Below are 25,763 nucleotides of genomic sequence, written 5' to 3' on the forward strand. Positions count from 1 at the left end.
TCTGTCTAGTATTCATGCTAGACATAGGAGAGGGATAAGGCTCTCCTGATTTACGTGCCGGCTGGGGCTGGACGGCCACAGGTTCTTGGAGAAGGGAATTTGACATATGTGGGGCCATCATCTGAAAAGGCCTTGTCTTCAGTGCCCACCAGCCTAATTAATCTTAGCAGGGCTTCTGAGGCCAATTTTAGGACTCAGGCAGGTTCATATAGGCTGTCCATCAAGCAACCTGATTGTTCAGGGACGTAACGGTTTGTAACAGTCTTTTAAGCTGAGGCCGAAAATTCAAGCCAATTCAACTGACGCAAAATTGGTGTGATATGATAAAATCTTCTAGTTCTCACAAATACAAGTACCACCTTCAAAAAATAAAAAGGCAAACAGCCCACCTAAAGCACCGGGGGCAGGGGGGGGGATAGCTAGGTAACAACTGAATCGGCATTTGAATCACTAGTAAATGTGACTGTTAGTAGCACTGTGAAGAGGGAGAGGTTGCTTCATCCTGCAGAAGAATGAAGCAACTCCTGTTTTTATGATTTGGCTTTAGTTTTGATTTTTGTATGCATCTTTAGAGACTGATGTGGTGGTTCCCCTGTGCATCAAAACTGAAAATTAGAACAATGCGGATTGTAATTGGTACATTTTTGCCCTCTGTCTGATTAGTTTTTTCCTACTTTGATTTCCCCACCTCCAACCTCACTTCAGATTTCTTTGGAGGAAGAGAAAATCCTGCTGTGGGTTCAGAAGCCACTCTTCCAGTTTCAATGAAAGCTGCAGGTAAGTGAAATGGGAGCATGCACACCTGTAGGGGTTGTTTGGAGTATCGGAGCCGAGTGTTGTAAATTCACACCTGTTCTTCTGTCTACATGCAGCTACATGCATGCTGTGAAGATATCCCATTTTGCCATCACTCAGACCAGCCTCATAAGTAAACTTAGCCAAGCTAGTAGCCTGCATAATAATAATAATAATAATAATAATAATAATAATAATAATATATTTAATGTACAGTATATCCCACCTTTCTCCCAAACTAGGATTCAAGGGAGCTTGCAACATTTAAATATATTTTTTTATAAAATACGAAGTAATGGAAACAATCTAGTTAAGAGCAATAATGAAAATACAACGGAACACAATTGCCGTGATAGCAGCAGCCCAGTGATCTGCATCGTCTGCGCCTTAGTTTTCAAAGCCCTGCCTGAAAAGGAAGGTTTTCCAGTGTTCCCCAAACTGAGCACTTGATACCCAGAGGAGGAGCTAGCTGTTCTGGCATCCAGAGCGGTGTGCATGCTGTGCACCCGGGGGCGGGGCAAGCCTCCCAGGGGGGTGGAGCGGCAATGCCACCCCCCAGGGATGACACCCAGAGCAGGCTGCACCCACCATTCTCCTCCAGTGTTGATACCTCAATCCCAGGTTTGTTGATGCCCTGGCTGGAGGACGGATGGTAGCTCTTCTTCTCAGCATGCCTTAACCACACACACACACATGGGCTGTCCAACTCCAGGAATGCATATCTGGCCTTTTTTTTAAAAAAAAAGTGAGAAACACTAGCAACCCAAACACCTTTCCCATCACAGCCATTTGGAGGGATTTGGGTAGGGGCGGAGAGTTTAATTTCATTTTTACATTTATTAACTCCACCCCTGGAGGTCAGCAGCCACAACAGGTCATTAATCGTCCTTTCTTCTCTCTCTCTCTCTCTCTCTCGGCCTTCTGGCCTTAACAGTCTGCAATCTCCTGTACCTGCATTCTCTGACTATGGAGACGCTCACTGGCAAAGCAGCAGTTCGGAAAGCCGTGTCTGCCACTTTCGAACTGGAGGTCCCACCTACGCCCACCATCGTCCACTTCAAAGTGACTGACCAAGGAATCACCTTGACAGACATCCAGCGGAAGTAAGGAAGCCGAATAGGACAGCAGGTGGCAGAGGAGGAAAGAGCAACTTTTATTACAGAGTTGCCTGCTCTGTTAACTTGTTGGGGGTGGGAAAGAGGGCAAACCTTTTGCAATGTCGGAAACAAAAGCAGAGGTGCTCCTGGTGTCTATTTGCAAATGGGAACATGCGCAGGAACTGGGGAACACCCAAGGATTTCCGCCCAAGGGGGATATCAGAGAACTCCGACAGGAGCGGAAATGGCCGGTCTGTCCCGTGTGTGAAATGGGAATCAAACCAGTGAATACGATCAATATTCGCCGCTGTTGTTGTCGTCCACAGAATCATAGAATTGTAGAGGTGGAGGGGACCCTGAGATTCCAGGAATCTCAACTAAAGCATCCATGGCAGATGTGGCTTTCTGTCCACAAACGTTACATGATTGATTACATCCTCACCACACCACCCCCCACATCTGCATTCTGTTTCCTTTGCATTGAGATGAATGGGGCGTAACCATAATGTAAGGTAAAGGGAAGGGGACCCCTGACCATTAGGTCCAGTCGTGACCGACTCTGGGGTTGCGGCGCTCATCTCGCTATATTGGCCGAGGGAGCTGGCGTACAGCTTCCGGGTCATGTGGCCAGCATGACTAAGCCACTTCTGGCGAACCAGAGCAGAGCAAGGAAATGCCGTTTACCTTCCCGCTGGAGCAGTACCCATTTATCTACTTGCACTTTGACGTGCTTTCGAACTGCTAGGTTGGCAGGAGCAGGGACCGAGCAACGGGAGCTCACCCCGTCGCAGGGATTCGAACCGCTGACCTTCTGATCGGCAAGTCCTAGGCTCTGTGGTTTAACCCACAGCGCCACCCGCGTCCCAACAACTATAATGTAATTTTCATCAATTACGTAAGTTACGTAATTTCATCACTAAGGGCAAGGCAAATAATGTAGGGGGGGTATCAGTGCAGCAGAAAGGAATCAGCACTGAATAGTGCACATACAAGGAGGGATAGCCATTTTTGAACTGACTTCTTAAGTAACTCATTGGTTTTGTTTTGGGTGTTTTCCTTTTTTTAAAAAAAGTAAACATGCTTGATTTTTGCCTCCTCTCTACAGGGTTTTCTTCCGGCGGCACTATCCACTGGCTGCCATCAGCTTTTGTGACATGGACCCTGAAAACCGAAAGTAAGTGACCAGGCTGCTCCTCCAGTATTGCTACCAGCATTAACAGGAGGCCACATGCAGCAATTTTGATTTCTCCCCACCTCACCCACACAGTTTATTTCCCAAGCATCTTTCATTTTAGGGCCAGTGCTTTCTCTCCATGTGGTTGGCCATGGGAGGCTGAATAACAATAACAATAACAATAATAATTTATTACTTATACGCCGTCCACTCTGGGCAGCTTGCAACAGATCAAAAATACATTGAAACATCAGTCATTAAAAAACTTCCCTAAACAGGGCTGCCTTCAGAAATAATAATGGCTCTCTATGGCTACTCCCAAAAGGGTGGGCAGATTTCAAGCTTGTCAGACCCACTCTGCCTGTTTGTTTCACAAGATCTACCAGCCAGAGCCAGCTGCAAAAGACATAGAGTTAGAACTGAATAACAGGGTGCCTTATTAGCCTAAGGAATTGTTTCTCAGTACCAGAACTGAACTGGGCTCACAGCCTTTTCACAGCAAACTGCACTCCTGGGACTCTGCTATACAGCTGCAAATATAAAGTTTTAAGTGCATTATACAAATGTGACACTAGATGGCAATGGTGCGCTAATGGCAAATTCAATATATATTTTTAAAACTTTTTTAAAAAAGCATTTTCACAGCGGGTTTGTTTTTATATGTGTCTAGATTCCACCCTGGTTAGCTTTTTTCATTTCACTAAGTGAGAAAAGATAATTTGTTGTTGCTATTGCTTTTTTTTAAAAAAAGTTTTTATTAATTTTTTTAATTATACATATCAAAATAAACATTTTACGTAATACCATATATCCAATGACTTCCCTCCTTCTCCTTCCATGGTTCATTGTACTTGCCTACCATTCCTGGGACCCAGGTGGCGCTGTGGGTAAAAGCCTCAGCGCCTAGGGCTTGCCGATCGAAAGGTCGGCGTTCGAATCCCCGCGGCGGGGTGCGCTCCCGCTGTTCGGTCCCAGCGCCTGCCAACCTAGCAGTTCGAAAGCACCCTTGGGTGCAAGTAGATAAATAGGGACCGCTTACTGGCGGGAAGGTAAACAGCGTTTCCGTGTGCGGCTCTGGCTCACCAGAGCAGCGATGTCACGCTGGCCACGTGACCCGGAAGTGTCTCCGGACAGCGCTGGCCCCCGGCCTCTTAAGTGAGATGGGCGCACAACCCTAGAGTCTGTCAAGACTGGCCCGTATGGGCAGGGGTACCTTTACCTTTACCATTCCTGCATATTTTACTGTAGCCGTTTTAGTCAGTTTTCCAATTTACATCATTCAAATGTTAATCAAATGGTTGTATGTATCTTAATGCTGCCGTTCTTGCTGTTGCTAAACCATTGGGAGCCGGACACCCTTGCCTATCTGCTGCCAGTCACCAGGAGATCTACTAGTAGTAGATCCCAATGCACTTTCTGTCCACCCATGTTCCAGACTATTTCCTAGCAACCTACGTACCATATTCTTTGCTTTCATCTGGAAAACACTGGGTTGCAGTGGTTTGGCAGCAACCTGCCCTGGATTCTTCATAAAAAAGAATGGCTGAATCAAAAAGGGGAAGTGTAAATGTTGTGTTTTAAGCACCTTCTTGCAAAGTTTAATTGCTTTAGTATGGTGGATCAGAGCTGGCCCAATACATTTTGGCATCTGACACAAACCCCCAAATAGCATCCCCCTCCCTGCCAGGGAATAAGAGCTGCAGTACAATGGTACCTCAGGTTAAGAACTTAATTTGTTCTGGAGGTCCGTTCTTAACCTGAAACTGTACTTAACCTGAGGTACCACTTTAGCTAATGGGGCCTCGTGCTGCTGTTCTCATCCTGAAGCAAAGTTCTTAACCCAAGGTATTATTTCTGGGTTAGCAGAGTCTGTAACCTGAAGTGTCTGTAACCTGAAGCGTCTGTAACTCGAGGTACCACTGTATCAGGAAGGGGAGCAGGGACAAAGATCTGCATCAAGATCTGCTGCCTTATATTGAGTTAGACTGTTACATTAAACAAGCCTGCTAATGAAATGATTTGTTGAATATGAAGTCTAATTCCCCCTTCCTCTCTTTTTTGTAAAGGTGGCAGAAATTTTCCAAAATTTCCAGGTAAGCTATATGGATGGGATGAGCAGCTTCATGGAATGAAGGCTATATGATGATATGAGGAATTAGAGATTGCTTAGGGAAGGCATAAGCAAACTCGGCCATCTAGATGTTTTGGGAATGCAACTCCCATCATCCCTGACCACTGGTCCTGTTAGCGAGGGATGGTGGAAGTTGTAGTCCCAAAACATCTGGAGGGCCAAGTTTGCCTATGCCTGGGTTAGGGCGATTGTTTTCTCATAAAGCATATTAGTAGCAGCACAATCATGCATTCCTGCTCAGAAGGAAGTCCTACCGAATTCAGTGGGACTTGCTCCCAGTTAAATGTGTGTATAGGACTGCAGGCTAAGGGTTGAGAAAAAGGCAGCATCAGAAATTCAACTAAAAGGTACCCTCATGGTAAGCTAGCACCCAGATGCTGAGGGTGCTTCCAAATGGGGGTTTATTATGGGAGTGGGGGCTTCTCTGCATGTTTTTTCACAGCCATTGGCATCAACAAGCCAATATGTAAATCCCTGCACACCCTCCCCCCCAATTTAATCTGGATTTCCTTTCTGGGAAAATCCAGGTTTTTTTAAAAGGGGGGGGGGGCTAGTGTGTCACAAACACACACACATTCCTGATACCTGAACCAATTCATTTACAATATTGAATCCCTGTTTCCTTGAACGCAAGTCCCGTTGAATTGAATTGAACTGAATGGGTCTCACCTGCGGACATGTCCTTAAGATTGCAGCTCGTGTCCCTTTGCTTTCTGTACCCCTTCATTAATTTTGGATTTGAACCTTAATCTTCTGAGCCTTACTTTTCTAAAACAAATTATATAACAAAAGGGATTAAAGGGGTGAGTGGAGGTGGGTGTGGGGAGAGAAATAGGGCCGTCAGCGTAGTTGAGTCACCCTGGGCGTTGCCTCCTCCCAGCTCCTTGCCTTCCAAGCAAGATGCCATTTGAACAAAGGAATGGAAGAGAAAAGGGGGGGGGGATGCCTTTTGTAACTCTTTGCCCTTCCCCATGACTACCAGAAGCAGAATATATTCTGCAAAATGAGGACATGGAAAATTCCTTAAACCACAGAGTAACACACCACACCTGGCTGTGCATATGCGACACATTTAAAGCACATTTCCTTCCCCACCCACACAAGAAAGAATATTGGGAACTGCAGTTTGTTGTGGGTGTTGGGAGTTATAGTTTCAGGGGGTCAAATATAGTTCCCAAGGTCATTGGGGAGGAAATGTGCCCAGCCAGAGGTGGTGTGTTTCTCTGCGGTTTAAGGAATCATGGTGTGTCCAAAGTTCAAGTCTACATGCTTGAGCATTTCTTCATCTGTCATGAGCGTAAACCTATCACATAGGGATTTGTTTCCTCTCTGTTTCTCGCCACAGGATCTTCGGTGTCATTGCCAAAAGCCCAGCAGACTCTGAGAATATCTGCCACCTCTTTGCAGAATATGACGCAGTGCATCCGGCTTCCCATATTGTTGACTTCATCAAGAAACTTCTACCTGCTGCTTAACGTTGCCCAAATGCTGGGGTCCTCTGTTTCCTAGCAATGCTGCCCCACCACTCCCTATACCCCACCCCACCCGGAAGCGCAACAGTGCGCTCTTGGTCTCTGAAAGCTCTCTGGGTTGCATTTCGAAAAGGCTCTGGAGACAAACCATGGCTGTATGAGTGTTGTGAGGGCTGCAACAGAAATGTGGCAGTGGGAAGCAGCAGCAGGTCATATGTCCTTGCAGGAATGATTCAGCGACTGGATTGTCTCTCCACAGGAAGGCCAAGTGTGTAATTTCTGGGCTCCTATTTCAACCAGAATACTCTTTAGGCCAATTGATCAAAAAATGTGTTTTTCTACCCTGTGGAAAAAAGATAGTCTTGCAACATGCAAAGTTGTACTGATTTGCCTTGGTAATAGCAAGTCTTTGAGATAGGTCTGCCAACAGAAAAACCACTACAGGGATCCATGCTCAGTTCGTCCCTTGACTGGACTATTGTAATGTGTAAATACTTAATGAAGAATATTTAGAAGCTGTAATTGCTGCAGAATGCAGCTGTCAGAGTGTTAAATGGTTTGGCACCAGCCTGCTCATGTAATGAGATTAGCAGCAGAGGGCCTTCTTGTTGCCCCATGGTTAGGGGATACCCACAATGCAGTGACACAAGATAGGGGGCCACCATGGAGAAGGCCCTGTTTAGGGAACTCACTTCCCTTCGCTATAGGGACAACACTGTCATTATTCAAGTTTTGTTGCTGGGTAAATATACCCTTTTTTCACCCAGCCTTTGAGAGAGGGTTGAGCCGAGAGGCTCAACATGGCTGCCGTAGTGTTGTTATTTTGATACTGTATATTATTCTTATTAAATATATACTGGACATATCAATAACTTCTATATGAATCTTATTACTGTAATCTGCCCTGGAACCAAGAGCGGCTGAAGTGCGGGCTAAATGATAAAAATCGTCAATTAATGAATGTCACCCCAGTTCTGAAAGATCTGCAGTGGTTGCCTCCTCCATGTTTCTGTTTGGCTTACAAAATGGCCTGCTCCGTGGCAACGCAGGTCTCAGACTGGGTGTAAAGTGAGACTGAGACTAGATACAGAGGCAAGACAAAACAGGGAAAGGATCAAGCTTGAAGCCAAGATCCAGCAGCAGTAACAGGCAATATGGTGGGGCAGTAGTGCTCACCTAACCGTTGAGCCGCTGATGCTTACAGGGAAGGAAAGAGCAGAGAGAAGTGAGGCAACAGGGAGGTTGGTGCAGTGCAAACACACCGGCGAAGCTCATAGAATCATAGAGTTGGAAGAGACCACAAGGGTCATCGAGTCCAACCCCCTGCCAAGCAGGAAACACCATCAGAGCACTCCTGACATATGGCTGTCAAGCCTCTGCTTAAAGACCTCCAAAGAAGGAGACTCTACCACACTCCTTGGCTGCAAATTCCACTGTCGAACAGCTCTTACTGTCAGGAAGTTCTTCCTAATGTTTAGGTGGAATCTTCTTTCTTGTAGTTTGGATCCATTGCTCCGTGTCCGCTTCACTGGAGCAGCAGAAAACAACCTTTCTCCCTCCTCTATGTGACATCCTTTTATATATTTGAACATGGCTATCATATCACCCCTTAACCTCCTCTTCTCCAGGCTAAACATGCCCAGCTCCCTTAGCCGTTCCTCATAAGGCATCGTTTCCAGGCCTTTGACCATTTTGGTTGCCCTCCTCTGGACACGTTCCAGTTTGTCAGTGTCCTTCTTGAACTGTGGTGCCCAGAACTGGACACAGTACTCCAGGTGAGGTCTGACCAGAGCAGAATACAGTGGCACTATAACTTCCCTTGATCTAGATGCTATACTCCTATTGATGCAGCCCAGAATTGCATTGGCTTTTTTAGCTGCCGCGTCACACTGTTGGCTCATGTCAAGTTTGTGGTCAACCAAGACTCCTAGATCCTTTTCACATGTACTGCTCTCAAGCCAGGTGTCACCCATCTTGTATTTGTGCCTCTCATTTTTTTTGCCCAAGTGCAATACTTTACATTTCTCCCTGTTAAAATTCATCTTGTTTGTTTTGGCCCAGTTCTCTAATCTGTCAAGGTCGTTTTGAAGTGTGATCCTGTCCTCTGGGGTGTTAGCCACCCCTCCCAGTTTGGTGTCATCTGCAAATTTGATCAGGATGCCCTTGAGTCCATCATCCAAGTCGTTGATAAAGATGTTGAATAAGACCGGGCCCAAGACAGAACCCTGTGGCACCCCACTAGTCACTCTTCTCCAGGATGAAGAGGAACCATTGATGAGCACCCTTTGGGTCCGGTCAGTCAGCCAGTTACAAATCCACTGAGTGGTAGCATAGTCAAGACCGCATTTTACCAGCTTCTTTACAAGAATATCATGGGGCACCTTGTCAAATGCCTTGCTGAAATCAAGATAGACTACATCCACTGCGTTCCCTTCATCTACCAGGCTTGTAATTCTGTCAAAAAATGAGATCAGGTTAGTCTGACATGACTTATTTTTCAGAAATCCATGCTGACTATTGGTGATCACAGCATTCCTTTCTAGGTGCTCACAGATTGTTTGCTTAATGATCTGCTCCAGAATCTTCCCTGGTATTGATGTCAGACTGACTGGGCGGTAATTATTTGGGTCCTCTCTTTTCCCCTTTTTGAAAATAGGGACAACATTTGCCCTCCTCCAGTCTGCCGGGACTTCGCCTGTTCTCCAGGAATTCTCAAAGATGATTGCCAGTGGTTCTGAGATCACATCTGCCAGTTCTTTTAATACTCTTGGATGCAGTTCATCTGGCCCTGGAGACTTGAATACATCTAAACTAGCCAAGTATTCTTGTACTATCTCCTTACTTATTCTGGGCTTTGTTTCCTCTGCTGAATCATTTGCTCCAAATTCTTCAGGTCGGGCATTGTTTTCTTTATTGGAGAAGACTGAGGCAAAGAAGGCATTGAGGAGTTCAGCCCTTTCTGTGTCCCCTGTTTGCATTTCACCATCTTCTCCTCGGAGTGACCCCACTGTTTCTTTGTTCTTCCTTTTGCTACGAACATACCCATAAAAGCCTTTTTTGTTGCTTTTAACCTCTCTAGCAAGCCTGAGTTCATTCTGTGCTTTAGCTTTTCTGACTTTGTGTCTACACGTGCTGGCTATTTGTTTGAATTCCTCTTTGGTGGTTTCCCCCCTTTTCCATTTTTTGTACACATCCTTTTTTAATCTTAACTCAGTTAAAAGTTCTTTAGATAGCCACCCTGGCTTCTTTAGGCACTCATCTGGCACTCCTGCTTGTAAGCTTGCACCGCACCAACCTTCCCGCTGCCTCACCCCTTTGTCGTTCTCAGTAAGCAGCAGCAACTCGGCCGTCAGGAGGCCAGGTGAGTGCTACCGCCACACCACTTGCAGCCATCAGGCTGTGCTCTGGAAATTCAAGGCTGTGAAGTTGCTTCAGCAAGAAACAAGTCAATACTGGGGCCTGTAGAGCATCGGCTCTGTCCTAATGGTGGGCCCCCATCCACATTATAAGGTGCTGCTTTAATTTCTGGGTTGCCGCAGCCACTCTGGGCAGCTTCCAACATATATAAAAACATAATAAAACATGAAACTTTTTTTTTAAAAAAAAAACCTTTCCTATACAGGATTGCCTTCGGGTGTCTCAGAGATCAGATAACTCCATAACCTGCAATATTTCTCCAATGAAAATAGGGACATTTTAAGGAAAAGGGGGACATTCCGGGATCAAATCAGAAACTGGGACAGCTTCTCTAAATCAGGGAGATCCCTGGAAAATTGGGACACTCAGAGGGTCTGGGCTAGCATTAGCGATACGTATAAAACCAGGATTTTACGATCCTCTGAAAGGCTCCGAAAGAATGATGCCAACAGCTTTTAGGAAGCAATGGCACAAAAAACTCTCCCAACAAAATAAAGAGTTGAAGTGCATTTATTCGACTGATTCTGCTTCTCTTGCCCCTTGTGACTGACCCAATTTGACCTTCTCAGTGTTCGTCAGTATTGCCAGCGGCAATGATTTGCGTATAATGAAGGGGGGGGGCTGCTCTTGTGTCCTTGGCCCCTCTGCTGGAGATGTTTATGGTGTGCCTGGGTAGTGAGATTTCTCTGAGGTTTTTGCTCTTTTTCCTCATTCAGATAACAAAAGTACTCAAGCTAGGCCACAGCCTCCCACTGGCAAGGGGGCCTGATTCATCCTAAACTGCAGGGGGTGCCAAAGAGTCAGATTTTAGCTGCATTCCCCCACCTTTCTTTTTATTTGCTCACCCTCAGCCCAAAGCATAGGAAGGGTCTACATTGCTGGTTAGCGCAGGCCTATTTTGATTAAAGCAAAAACATAATCACTCTCGTTAATGTTCAGTTTGCTTTCCTTTTTTCCCCTTTTTCCTGGCACGTTGCAAGCCTAGTCTCTGAGGGAACCTGGAAAGCTTCTTATGCAATCTGTGAACAAGGCTCTGCTTTTTAATTCTGCAGATATTTATGACAATTCTGTCCCGTGAAAACACATTTATCATCACAAAGGGGGTTATGAAGAGGCAAACAAACGCTCTGGCTCCCCAGTTGACAGCGGAATGGGCCACTTTCTAGACTGGCTGTTTGCCTTCTCGTTTTTGTTTTGGTCGGTTTTTCCTTTCCTTTGACTTGGATTTTGGTTTCTGTTCCTATAATGGCCTCTGAGGCACTATCCCAAATTTGCAGCGGATGGGAGATTTGGCACTTGCGGTCAGGTTTCTGCTGCTGGGGGGGGGGGCGCATACAGATCTGGTCTGCTCTTAGTTCTGCTTAGTAGCAATGCTGCATAAATTCAGAAACCATAAAACAAGACATGAAAAAGAAAATGCCTCTTTTTCAAACTACACCCCACATTTCCTTAATAGCATTTAGATCCCGGCTGGGGAACCTGTAGCTATCACGGGGGGGGGGGTAGTCTGGAGAGGTCACCCCTTCCATACCCTCCAACATTTCTCTGCTCTCCAATGTTTCACCGATAAAAATAGGGACATCCTAAGGAAAAGCGGGGCGTTTCCGGGATCAAATCAGAAACTGAGGCAGCTTCTGTAAATCCAGGACTGTCCCTGGAAAATAGGGATACTTGGAGGGTCTGACCTTCCCACCCTGTTACAAAGGTTGCCAGCAGGGCAACCGGGGTGAAATGCTCCTCTTGCACTGAGCCAGCCATCACAACTGTTCGTATGTTGCTCCTTATGTTAAGTCTGCTTGTCATCTAAAAAAGAATTTCTTTTTGCAATTCTTCTAAATTTTACATATGTCTTTTGCTGTCTTTGCTAGGCTATAAATAGAAAGTCTATGGTTAAAGATGTACCAGGTTCAGTTTCAAGATTCGTTCTCTCCATTGCAATGGCTCCCCAAAGTTCATTTTGTTTGGAGGATCAGCCTTTCTAACTAATGCTTTTGAAAGTCACATTTAGTGTTAGCCTGGCAGCTCCCACAATGTTCTTTAACAACCATTAAGCATAATAGCACTGTACATAATTACATACACGTGGTTTATCAGGAAAACCCACTTGTTCCTTGATATATATTATTTACAGGTCCCCCCCCCCTTTCCTTTTTCTTTTTTGAATTGTGGGTTTCTAGTACCACAGAAAAAAACAGGACTTGGGCATGTGATGAAGCAATGAGATGCAGCCCAAAGATGTGCCTAGATTCCCTTAAGCCACATTTTTCTAACTGTTTGTGGAGGGCCAAATTAGCTTTGAGGAAAAGGCGTATTTGGGGTGGGTTGGCAGGACCACAATGTTCTTTAAGAATCGTTAAACACAACTGCATTGTGCACCGTTATGAATTATGAAGGACATGCATCTTGCAGAAATGGAAAGCATCTCTTGCCATAGCCCCCCCCCCCCGCTTTTTGCACATGTGGCACATTGAATTGCATTGATAATGGGGTTGTAGGTAAGGGTGGGCGAGAAGTGTGAGTCAGTTCACACTCACCTAATCCACACTTTCTGAAACAATGCGCAAACTGAAACACACATCCTACAATCTTTTAAAATTCACACTCCTCCGAATTTTGCAGCACTCCAGCAATCCAGTCAAGCATACATTTGCTTTATGAACTGCGCTGTGCTCTCCGGATGAGGGGCAGTCTACAAACAACAACAACAACAATAATACAGAAATTTATACCAAAATGCTGATGAAGTTTCCTGATTGCAAACTGAGATTGGAATGTGCAGGACTAAATTTATGATTAAGGGAGGAGGGTTGGATGAGAAACAGAGTAACCGAAATAGACAGTGGAGCTGCGCCTCTGAGTCCCTGCCCACAAAGTCTTGCAGCACTATGACACCTACGTGTCAGAAATGGACACCTGCAAGCAAATGCCTACACTACCAGACTTTTAGAAGACATCCGAAGGCAGCCATGTTTAGGGAAGCTTTTAATGTTTGACAGACTATTGTATTTTAATACAATGGTACCTCGGGTTAAGAACTTAATTTGTTCCAGAGGTCCGTTCTTAAGCTGTAACCTAAAGCATATGTAACCCGAGGTACCACTGTATTCTGTTGGAAGCCGCCAGAGTGGCTGGGGAAACCCAGCCAGATGGGCGGGGTATAAATAATAAATTATTATTATTATTATTATTATTATTATTATTATTATTATTACACGTGTTGACTTTCTCTGTGTTCTAGGACCCTGCATGATGTGTAGAGTGCTGACACTCACAGAAGTCTTTCCCTAGCAAATGCCATGCCTGGCATGTGGACGTCTCAGACACCACCATGCAATCTGGGGAGGGCCGTATTCTTTATAAACATACACAGGATCAGGCCCTACGTCTTATTATGACAAGCCCACCTATGTATATGTTTAGGTATATGCATATGCACCCCAGGATGTCCTGGCACCCAACACGCCTTTTGCACGCGCTGATAAAAGGAGCAGAATCCTCTCGCCGAGACAGATTTATTCAGTGGAAAAATGGTTGTCAGGTGCCAACTGGGGGAAGGGGGAGGGATCCGGGGAGGGCAGTCTCAGTGCCACGTCCTGGCACGTGTGTGGCAGTGGCGGGAAGGCCTCCTTTGCCCTGGGGGCTTAATTGAAAAATGATGACAAAGGCTGTCAGGTTTGGATCGCGAAGCGGAGTCCAAGGGTTTTCTGAGCTGGAATGTTTGCTCTCGGCTGCCCTCACACTCCCCTTAATTGCTTTTTGAAAAGGAAAAGAAAACAGTTTAAAGATGGACTTTGGGAGGGGAGGCCGAGCCAAGGCCCCCCACTCCATTATCGCTCTGCCACAAAGGCTCAGCTCAGGGAAAACATTTGCGAGGGGAGGAAAGGCGGGTGGAGAGGCTTTTAAGCAGATCCAATTTCCAGGGGCTCTTTGCAAAAATAGACGGGCCTCTCACTTTGCAGCTTGGATTGCTTTTTTCTTTTGTCACTGTAGTTTGCTAACACTTCTTAGGCTGAGGTTTAAAAATAAAATCTCTGCCCCACCCCCTCCTATGGACTTCAGTTCCTTTGCTGTTTCGGGCAAAGGGGTGGGGGAAAGGGAAAGATTTAGGAACAATGCTTCCCCACTGCCTGGTCAGCACCAGGGAACTCAGCCTCGGAAACATCTGAAGTCACAATAAAGAAGGAAGCGCCTCTGAGCATCTGCAGAGTGGCTTTTCTTCCACTCCTGAGTAGCCTAGCCACAACCAGGAGGGTTTGGGGGAGGGAGGAGGGCTTCTCAGGAAGAAAATATGAAGACCAGGAAAATGTTCCTTTCCATTTTTACGCCCAACGTTAGTCGTTTCCCCTCCTCTATTCGGCCATCTTGTTACTACATGGGGTGAGGGAAGTCATGACAGTTGGTTACCTAGCAATCATAGTGTGGCGAAATGAGGCCTGTTGGGTGAAATGGCTTTTGACATCCCCAGATCCCCTTTTTTGAGAGGATGGGCTTTTGCAAACATTAAAAGATGGCCAAGTACAGGTGATGTCAAGGAAACTAAATAGGCAGCGACCCTTCTGGTAAAAGACCCCCTGTCTCTCCCGTCCTCTCTCCCTCCCTTCCTCCCACTCTACCTGTTACCCTGGATGGAGGTGATGTCATTCAGGTACCTATGTAGGTGAAAGAGAAGAATAGACCAGCAGTGTTGGATCCGAGTCTGAAGCAGATACAGCGAGAGAGGTGTTCTGTGATGAGTGAATGCTATAGCACTGGGGAATTGCTTTGGGGAGCGGAATATGTTGGAGCAAACTAGAGTGAACTCTTTATTTACAAGAACACAATCTGCACAGACTTGACAAGAGTGTCAGGACTAATGAACAGCTGATCCCCAGTAGGCCTTGCCCCATGGATCAGTTGCTGAGAGTGAAAGTCCCCATCTCCCCACAGCTATCTAAGTCCTAAGATTTTTCCCAAGCAATTGGAGACCATGCCTGTGTGAAGACAACCTCTCCTCTGCCCTTTTCATGCCTCTTCTGGTTCTGGGAGACAAGCAGGAAGGGGAGCTTGTCTCAGCAGGAGGGGGATACACCAGTGACTCCTTACCAGCCTGACTTATCTCTGCCTCTAGGCCTCCCTCCTTCCCTGCTTCAGCTTCTGCCCGATTCTGGACTTCTACCACAGACTCTCCCTGCTCACTAAGCCCTATTAGCTCTTCAGCTTCCAACACCTCTTCCCAGTCTTCTCCCTTTGTCATCCAACCACCACTCCCCGGGCTCTGAGCCTTCTTTCCTTGGCGGTTTCCTAGCTAGTTCCTCCCACCATTCCTCTGCGTCCAACCAGACCCTGGCAATCTGTTATCACAGAACTACAGTATGTCTTAAAGAACCTTGTTCCAGAGAAGCCTACAGCTCAGAGATTGGGGTACGTGAAACAACAGCATCCCTTTCTCAGGATGCCTTAGGACAGCTTTAGGATTTTATCGGACAAGATACTCTCAGTGGGATGATCTCCTCACCATTGTCAGCCAAGTGCCTTTCTCATTCATATAATAATGGAATTGGAGTGTTGGAAGGAACTCCAAGGGCCATCTAGTTACTAGCCTCTCCCTCTGTGTCCAATGCCATGCTCCTCCATTACATATTAAAAAGCCGAATCTCTCCAAATCACATTTTCCAAAACAACATGTGAACCAAAACTCATCTATCCTTCAAAATTTGTCTTTATCCTAATTTTGCAAGGCAGTTCTCCAGCCAACAACAATGCATCTATTAGGGGAAAGTATGCATAGAAATGGAGATACAGTGGTACCTCTGGTTACATACTCTTCAGGTTACAGACTCCGCTAACCCAGAAATAGTACCTCGGGTTAAGAACTTTGCTTCAGGATGAGAACAGAAATCGTGCTCCGACGGCACGGCGGCGGCAGCGGGAGGCCCCACTAGCTAAAGTGGTGCTTCAGATTAAGAACAGTTTCGGGTTAAGAACGGACCTCCAGAACGAATCTGCATTAAATGGTGATGAATTTTCATGACGAGCTTTTTTTTTTCAAAGAAACAAATGGGTTGCAAATATAATTTAAGATTGGAGAAATGAGAAACTGAGGAAATCGAAGTGGTCAAGTTCCTTCTATCCTCAGATGTGCATAAACATAAAATAGGAAGTTGAGAAGCTTCCCAGCAATGTGAAAGCTCAGTGGTAGAAAACCTGCATTGGATGCAGAAGGTCGCAGGTTCAATCCCTGGCCTCTCCAGGTAGGGCTGGGAGACAGACGACTGCCTGCTATCCTGGAGAGCTGCTGCCAGTCAGTGCAGACAATATATAGCTAGATGGCCTAATGGTCTCCCTATGTTCCTACGTACCCCAAAGCCCAATACATCCTTTCTACCTACGACAATTTCTTTCAGAAAATGTGCCTAAAGCTGTTGCAAAGGGAAATGCTCGATTTTGCAGCAAAGAATAATGTATGCAAATTCTTGTCGTATATTTTGCTCACGTCGACCTTGGTTCCTCCTCCACCATCCTGGCCCCCAAGTCCTCGATACAGAACTTTGGCATTCTTAGGACTCTGGAAGCTTTTCTTCGAACTTTCTGCTTCCTTTAATATTCTACCAGCGCGCAGCAGTTGAAAACTTTACTCTTGGCCAAAATGCCTTTCAAAAGGATTTGGGGGGGGGGGGAGAGAGAGGCCGAGGAAGAAGAGTTATAATTTGATTCACTCTCGCTTTGCTCCGATTGCTTACAGGATCGAGGGTCACGGCGTGTTCCCCTCCTGTCTCCAAAAATGTATCTGGGGAAAGAACAGGCTGTTAACTACGAACAACAAACGCTGATGGCTCACGCATTGTGTTGGGCGCCGGGTGAGCAGGAGTTTGTTTTGGAACAACTCGAGGCCCAGTGGGGACCAGAAGCCATAATATAATGCCTGGGGTAGCATTTCTCATATTGTCCCTGACTCAGCTAGGAAGCCATGGCGTGCGCATTCAAAGAAAGGCTTCACCTTTGTTCCGTCCAATTAACCGATGAGATTAAATTCCATGCATATAAACAGGAACTGAAAAAGTGGAGGCAGAGGGGGAAGGTCTCTCCTTTAGCAAGAGTTGACTAAACCTTGCATGCACTCTCACACACACAAAATGTTGAAAAGCAATTGCATTTTATCACTGGATTAATATTGGTGCTAAAGTACTAGTCTCTGTGACTGTATACACACTAACTTATATGTAGCACAAAAAAATGTAGTTTTTCTCTATCCAGCATGCTGCTTTCAGTCAAGAGTGATTCTAGATCCTGCTGCCCACGGGGGGGGGGGGGGTGTTGCTTTTGGAAAAACCCTTTTTCTCCTTGCAAATGCCCCAGAAGAAGGATGTGGAGGTTGTGATATTGATATATGCCCACATCATTGAGCAGTTGTGGATACATTCACCTGTTTTTAAACGGACAGGCTGTACAGTAATACAGAATCAATCTGCAATCAGCTTTTATTTCCAGAATGCAATCAGCTTCTCAAGACACACTTTTCAGGGGTAAAAATATATGTGCAATAGATCTAGACAGCGTGTGGACTATGTGGGGGGGGGGAGTGCTCATTTTCCATTGGTCCTAGAAAAATAATAATAATAAAATGTGTGTATAAAGCCTTATAATATGAGAAATCAGGTCAGCCAATTGGCAGTAGCTGTGAGTTAGTGGTTTGGAACCAGTTCAGCTGGGCTACAACTCCCATTATCCCTGGCTGTTGGCCGTGCTGGCTGGGGCTGATGGGACTTGGAGTCCAACAACATCTGGCAGACCTCAGGGCTGACAAAAGGGAGCACTTCTTTGCTCAATGCTTGATTAAGTCACAGGATTCTTGATGTGGCACCATCTGTGACATAACATTGTTATGATTCTTCATGGGTCAGAAGAAGAAAGTGAGGTGGAACTCTCCAAAGCAGGATACATCTCTGCGTATGCCGGAACAGGATATTCAGTTTCTGTTTCAACATGGCTGCTGGTCTTTCTTCCAGAGATGCTACGACAAACGAAGAAATTGTGGACCTCCAGAGATTGGTCAACCAACTCCTATCAGCTCCCACCAGCAAGGAAGGATGATAGGAGTTGGGAGTCCAACTAACCTATGGGAAGGGAAGCACACAAGTTCCCCTTCTCCACATTAGATCATCTAGTGGTATCTATTCAGGAGATCTAAATAGGACCTCCACACTGAGAAGCAAAATACCTCTGAGTACCAGAAGCCAGGTGTAAATAACAGAGGATGGTCATCCCTTCATCCGAAAGCAGACTGCTTGGCAAGCTGTGCCTTGATGTGACCCAGCAAAGCATTTTCTGGTCCTTTTTCCTCACTTCCATGCTTTGATTTGCACGCATCACAGGGCCGTCCGGTCTGTGTGCATGTAGACAAGAGCTTTCTGGGAAATCTGTGAGTGGATCTTGATTTCCTACTATTGTTCCCTTGCCTTTCAGGCTGCTTCCCTTGCCACAGCCTACCCATTCAGCCCACCCTCAGATGAGCTACTAACCGGTGACAGTTGATGGAGGGAGGTGGGTTGGCTGCTCAGCAAAGCTAGGGTATGGGGAGCGAGAATCACTTCTCTTCCTTCCCCTGCTGTAGCCTGATGGAATATTTTATATTTCTCTGTCGAATCTTTCTGTTTGCTGAAGTAGAAGGACTGGTGAGATATAACCAGTAGCCATCAGTTTGAGTCCAGTGTGAGTGTGTGCATTCCCAAGAAAAGCCTCATCCAGGAATTCTGGGATGTCTGATCCCTGCTGTTCCTGCTTGCTGCCAATCTGATGCTCAGGGCTGGAAGGTGGAGATGCCAAAGATGTGATGCGTTCGTCTCACTGCTCATGTACATCCTCCCCCCCCTCCCCCCCGCCGGAAGTCACCCACCTGGAGATCATTCCAGCAAAACAGACATCCATGTGAACCATTTCAGATTCCTAACATCTGCAGGAAATATCCAGTTACTAATGCTTTGCTTATTGCTAATGGCTGCGGTTATAATTTTCCTTTCGGATGGTCAAAGAATTTTTTTGTGAGGAGGAAATCTATTAGCAGTGGTGGTAGCATTAATAATAATATAATCATAACCTCTCTCCCCTTTTTCATATTTCTTTTCTGGACTTGTTTCATTCAAAATAAAAATGCCAGAGGCTTGGGTTGGCATGAATTTCTAAGGCTGGATTTTTGCATTCCTGGCACCCATTTCTCCCTCTTGGCTTTAACTGTTTCCTCTCTCCTTCAACAACAATTTTCTTCCGACCAGGCTAAATTGGTTCATCAGAAAGCCCTGCTGCCTCCTGGTCTGTTTAAGGATGTTCATAGAATTTATAGAACTGTTTTCAAATGTTGTTTTTAATGTGTGTTTTTCCTGAAGGAAGCCCTCTATAGGGAAGTTTTTTTAATGTTTGATGTTTTATGATGTTTCTATATATGCTGCAAGTCGCCCGGAGTGGCAGGGGCAATTGTTGTGGTTGCTGTTGTTTGATGCCTCGTTTCTCAAAGCAGCTTCACACAGTCCTGAAGCTGTTTGAAATGTAATTCGCCTCTATCCAGAGTGTGAACAGTCAGAGCCATGCAGAAAGGGTAAAGGCACCACACACACAAAAGTGAATTAAGTCGTGCTGGTGTAAACATTTAGGAGGAAAGAGCTGTCAAATGCATGGTGGACAACTTCACTGCACTTCAAGGTCCTAATGTGAACACAGTTTTTATTTAATGGCAATTAGCACTCCAAAGGGGAAGGAAGTTCATTCTTAACCTCCTTTCCGAACCCAGAGGCTCAGGCCTGTGCTCCCAGTTGCTAGTGATGAGCAGGGCAGAGGCTGGAGGAAAAACGGGGGTGGGCTGTCCTTTTTCTGTCCTTAGGATCCCCTGAGAAACTCAGCAAACCTACAGGGCATGGAAGTGGATGGGACAGTTCAGCTGACTGCTTAATGGGACACAGCTGTGAGCAGGCTGAGGAAAAGCTAAGTCACCTCAGACCTGCCCATCAAAAGCAAGCCTGGAGGGAGACACCAGGGTGATGTTAGAAGCAACCCTTCTCTTTTGGGAGGCTTTCATCAGGTGAGCTGAAAACTTGTTTGGAACCTGAATGAGAGCCAGGGGGCATAGGCGCCAACTCCATAGGGCTGAGGTGTTTTCAGCCCCCCTCCCCAAATCTGTTGGGAAGAGGCTAAGCACCCCATCCCACCCCACTGGGCCCTCACAGTAGCAACGGGCCTTGCAAGGCCTTGTGGTGGTGGTCTCCTGGCGCACGATGCCTGTGACGTCACACGTGCATGACAGACCCCCCCAAAAAAATGTCTGGCGCAGCTTGTCGCCTCTGCCCGGGTGGAAGGTGTATCCAAAGGCCAAAGAATTGATATTGGTTTATATTTATTAATAATTTTGTATTAATGTAACATTTTGAGACATTAACTGCATTTTTTTATAATATCTGTTGATATATCTGCTGCTGCTGTAGTTTTCTCTATACCGCTTAGAGATTTTCTATATATCTATTAAGCGGTATGGAATTGGTGTAAATAAATAAATATTTGGAGCTCCATCCAAGATGACAAATCTAAAGCTTTACAGTAGTCTGTTCAGTTTCACACGTGGGTTGTTTTCCCCCCTGCTTGTTAATTTAACTATTGTGCCGCAGAGCAACTGCAATTTAAAATCAGAAAAATAAAATAAAGAGTAGCATCTGCAGCACAGAGCTTGAGAACGGTAGCCTGCCAGGATTAGAGCCAGAACCTACACAGCTGTACCTGCTGCTGTTTTCTATGTAACCAACAAATTAAATAGCCAACTGAAGTGTGTGGGTTGTGGAAACGTCATATTCCAGGAAGCAATTAATTAAGGTTGGGAGCCTGTAGATCAGGGAAAGTTTGCCTGGACATCCATGAAACTGCCTGAAGAGGCATGATGCTTGCACATTAAAAGCCTCGTCTGGAGACATCTATGCAGCTTTTGTACAATAAGAGCATTGAGAATAACCGGACAATGAAACATCCTGTTGAGCACTTTAACGCACGTGTGTGTGTTTTATATATAGAGCAAGAGTTCAGTAATGCAAATGGCTTCAGAAGCCAATGCAGGACAGTCTGTTTTCATAGAATCATAGAATTTTAGAGCTGGAAGGGACCCTGAGAGTCATCTAGTCCAACCCCCTGCCATGCAGGAATCCCAACAGTTTCAGCCGTCAGCTCAAGCACGCCCTTCTCCCTCTTCTGGGTTCCGGTTCCCTCCGTAGCTGCCAGTTTGTAGGCAAACCCTGGTTTGCATGTGCTCTCAAAACCCAAACTGGAAACTAGTTTGAATAGGATTTATACTAAGCTAGGGTTGCCATACGTCTGGGATTTCCCAGACATGTCCTCTTTTGGCAGGTCAGCATGCCCATTTGGGCAGATTTTTCATGGATTATCTGGATTTCAGGGTTTGCTTATTTTGGGGTGGGGCACACAAATGCTCAGAAGGCATTGTGTCCCAAAAAGGAAAGTGCTGCATCAAATGGCCTTGGGTGGCTTTCCCGGGGCCACTGCGTTGCTCCCAGTGGCTGGCAGGCCTTGCCCGTGGCCTTCCTGGGGCATGCAAGGCCTCCCCCTATTTTGAGTGGTCTCCAGGCCTTGCGCCACGTTCCCAGTGCCGGGCAGCATCTTCTGAGCAGGAGGCCGAAGACAGCAAAGGTAAGAAGAGGGAAGCGAAGGAGGGGCGAGCAGTCGGGCAAGGAAGCGGTCAGCGGCAGGGATGGGGCGAACAATGGAGATGCAGGATGGGGGAGGGGAGGTGTTCTGGGTTTTTTGTTCTTCAGAATATGGCAACCCTATACTAAGCCAACCAGACAATCCCATAAACAAAGACTGTTGGCTCTCTGTCTTACTGATGTATTTCCCCCCATCTGTTTGAGAGATTGCATAGTTGATCGATAGGCCTTCAGTTTTGTTTGTTTAAAAGCATTTTTAGGCAAAGAAGAAGAAGAGGTTTTCCAGAGCACCAGACAAATCTAAATGTGAGCCTGCGGGTGGCAGGGATTGTCCGGTCTAAAAATGGCTTGACACGAAAGGGACAGTGATTGGTTAGAGGGGAGGGAAAAAGCAAGCTCAGGCTTGCTAGCCCTTAGTTGTTACACATTTCTAGTGACCAGTGGGAACAGAACCATTGGGAGAGGAGGCGCCAAAAGTTGCTGGTTATTTAGGAGAGTCAATGGAGAGGCCCTCTGGATGTTGTGGACTCCAACTTCCATCAGTCCCAGGCCAGTAGAGCCAACGTCAGCAATGCTGGGAGTCGGAGGCCAACAACACCAGCCGAATGCCCACCACTATAAGCTCTTTCTAGAGGGAGGGTCACCATCGAGCAGCTACTTGGTGCTGTGGGATCAATGCAGACCCATGGCATGTTCCCCCTGCCGTGGAATTGCCCGCTGGCTGGGGTGGAGTCTGGGTGGGTTCCGTGACGTTCATGCAGCTGCTTATTGGTGATTTTAAACTCAGCATTGAGAAATCCCAATAATGAACTGCAGGGGTTTGGTACAAATGTGCCCATAAAGCACTTGAGGAGAAGAGAGGAGGCCTAGGGCCTAGACAGTCTCCCAAGCCCCTTTAACTATGTAGGCGAAAGGGGACCCTTCTCGTTTGTTTTGGCTCTGCTCCTCAGTCCTGTTCTCATCCTGCTATAGTCCTCCTCCTTTGCTACTGTTGGCGCTCACACGATTTCTAGACCCAGGCCTTGCATCGTTTCCTGCATTTCCCCCTTCTGTTTTCTTTGTAATATCTGATCAAGGAGGGGGGGAGCGTGAATTTTCTGAGCGGTGCTTGCAGCGGCCATTATGAAAACACAGGCCCGTGTCCCCCGCTGAATCGCTTGTTTTCACAGCCTCGTACTTATAGTCAAACAAAGTGCCCCCCCCCAAATGAAGATCAACGAGAGCTTGGTGAAGACGAGAGGTCCTGCTGCGGCCGGTCGGCTGGCGTCGTTGCAAAGGGGGCGGGAGTCATCTTGGGTTCAAGCCAGCGATGTCATGGCAGGGCAGTGATTGTATTTGCTTTGGATAGGAATGTAGGGCCCTTTCAGACGCCCTTCAAAGATTCAGGACAGATAAAAGAAAGTATTTCTTCACATAGCGCCGAGTTAAACTACGGAACTCCCTCTCACAAGGAGGCAGTGGTGGCTGCCATCTTGGATGGCTTTAAAAGAGGATTTTAAAATGGGATTCCAAGTACCAATTGGTGGAAACCATTGGGGAGAGAGGAGAGCATGCTTTTGTGTTCAGTTTCCCCTTGCAGGCTTCCTAAAGGCATCTGGTTGGCCACTGTGAGAACAGGATCCTGGACTTAGAGGGGCCATTGACCTTATCCATCGAGCTCTTCTTATATTTTTATACTCTTATGACAACCAAAATTTGCCACCAGAGGACCCAATACAGACTATGGTGTGGGAGGGAGGAGTTGAACCTTTCTTCCTTCACAGTGTTTCCTGGATGAAAACAGATGACAACCTCCCAGGCAGCTGTTTGCTCCAGGAAGAATAAGCTTTTGGAAACAAATAGTGGCTACGCTTCCAGGGCAAATAAACTGCTTCATGAAGAAAATTGAGAAAATGGTGTTACATAATTAACAAATCTAGTTTGACCAATAAGAGTTCTGATTCAGGAACCATATTCCCACATAGAACTTTTTGTTTCTTGGATCAGAGAAAGAGAGGCAGTTGTTTAGCATCTCTCTTTCCTCCCTGTTTTTGGTATTGCTTACACAGTTGAGTGCCTAGCCTCTCTTTGCTTGCTAATAGCCGGAGATAGCTGGTGTTGAATGGGTGAAAATGATTGGAGTTATTTTCCTGAATGACAAATTTACCTACAATCATTGTGTGTCAGAGAGGGAGGGAAGAAGGAGGAGGGTGGCATAGATTTGAAGATGGAGATAGAGGTTAGATTGGTGTTTTGGCTTGTGTTGACGACAACTAAAGCATCCTTGGACGGCAAGTGTTCTCTTTTGAAACCTGATAAAGGACTAGTTTCTTGCCAGCTGTAGGACTGTCTATTTGCTATCAATGCTCATTTCAGATATTACAGGCGACATGAGCAGTTGTGGTTTCTTATTATCTAGGTTTTAGGAAAGAGTATTGAAAGTTTTTATATGTTTTTATATCAATTTTCGCGATTTTGTTCTTCAATTCCTATAAGCAAACATCAATCGCACAATACAAAGCATCTTGTTCTTTCTTAGAAAGAAAGAAAAACATGAAACCGCTGTAATCAATAAGTATTAGTATGAAACATACAATTTGCCTCCACAACTTAGTTGGGCTCACAACAGCATTTGGCTTAAACCTATATTGGATACTCCCTATCTCTCTTTTGATATATGTTACTTCAGGTACCAAATTGGTCGCTATTTCTATAGTTAATTCACCAGATTGCATCTATGCAGTTAGATTTAGAATTTCCATCCGCCCCCCTCACCAATTTTCCTAACTAATTTATTTGGTTCTTAGTGGGCAGAATGCAGAGTTCTCAGTAGATATGAGCCACCCCTCCACCCCCATCTAAACATTGAGGCTAGTTTTTTTTAATTAGGCTATCTGAATTCACCCTGATTTTAAAGCATTGGAGGTCTTGGGAAGCAGTAGGGCAGAAATGTACATAAAAGATATAGCCTCAGAGCAATTTTGGATTCTTTCTGGATTCAGTCCATGTTATAGATACCTGGCAAACTACAGGCAGCCTGTAGTTTAGGCAGCTGTTTCACATTTTGGATGGATGTCTGTAGAATCACTTGAGTAAAACAATTATATATTTGTGGGATGGAGAAAACCCATTTTATGTCAATTAAGTACTCTTGGCTCTAAAGTTCCCCCTTCTCTCGCTAATGAGAAACAATATTTTTCATATGCTCACCACTTTCCTAAATCAAGAGAAGTCAAGCGGTGGTGCAATGGGGTTTAGTTTCCTGTGGGTGAAAAGTAGTACTAGATCATTTCTTTATTTAAAAAAGATATGCTGCTCAATATAATCAAAATCTCCAATCAATTTACATAAAAACAATAATAATTCCCTATGGGAAGAAATTTGGGTTTACATTTTAACATGAACCTACATGAAGTGAGTCTTGGGCAAATTAACAACTGCCTCAACACCTTCTGCATGCACTGTGTCAGGAAGATTTTGGGTATCATATGGCAGGACAGAGTTTCATGCACAATGTGCTCTCTCAAGCTCACATTACCAGGGTGTTCGCACTCCTGTCTCAGTGATGTCTACTCTGACCTGGTCACGTTCACCAAATGGAAGATGGCAGGATCCCCAAGGACATGCTCTACAGGGAGATGGCTTCAGGCGCCTGGCCCGTTGGCAGACCAACTCTATGCTACAAAGATGTCTGCAAACATGACATGAAGACGGGCTATATCAACCCCACCAGTGAGAATCCCTGGCAGACGACTGCAGTGCCTGGAGACAGACAATAAGGTCATGTATACATAGCAGTGACCAGAGGAGGATTGACCGCTGAGAGGAGCGTAGAGAGAAGAAAGGCCATAATGCATCTGCAGCAGCACAACCGGGCACATTCATCTGCCCCAACCGCAACAAACATGTCTCTCCCGCATCAGTCTCTATAACCACAGCAGTCACTGCAACCTTCCAATAGTTTGACTTCACCCCCAAAGGCACACTCCTCTATTATCTTCTGAGACAAGTGGGTGCCATCTACTT

General features: G+C 45.8%; 1 protein-coding gene across 2 annotated transcripts in view; it reads left to right on the top strand.

Moving 5' to 3' along the window:
* Positions 1–7,541, top strand: part of TNS4 (tensin 4) — a 29,560-nt gene extending 22,019 nt beyond the window's left edge. For both annotated transcript variants that reach the window (XM_083408615.1, XM_083408614.1), the window contains exons 9-13: positions 706–777; positions 1,730–1,898; positions 2,998–3,066; positions 5,133–5,159; positions 6,543–7,541. In XM_083408615.1, coding sequence (XP_083264741.1) covers positions 706–777; positions 1,730–1,898; positions 2,998–3,066; positions 5,133–5,159; positions 6,543–6,672 — 467 coding nt within the window. In that variant the 3' untranslated portion in view covers positions 6,673–7,541. The remainder of the gene's footprint in view (positions 1–705; positions 778–1,729; positions 1,899–2,997; positions 3,067–5,132; positions 5,160–6,542) is intronic.
* Positions 7,542–25,763: the final 18,222 nt, after the last annotated feature.

The sequence above is a fragment of the Podarcis tiliguerta genome (genome assembly GCF_965153285.1).
Source record: "Podarcis tiliguerta genome assembly, chromosome: 13".
NCBI classification, from domain to species: Eukaryota; Metazoa; Chordata; class Lepidosauria; order Squamata; family Lacertidae; genus Podarcis; species Podarcis tiliguerta.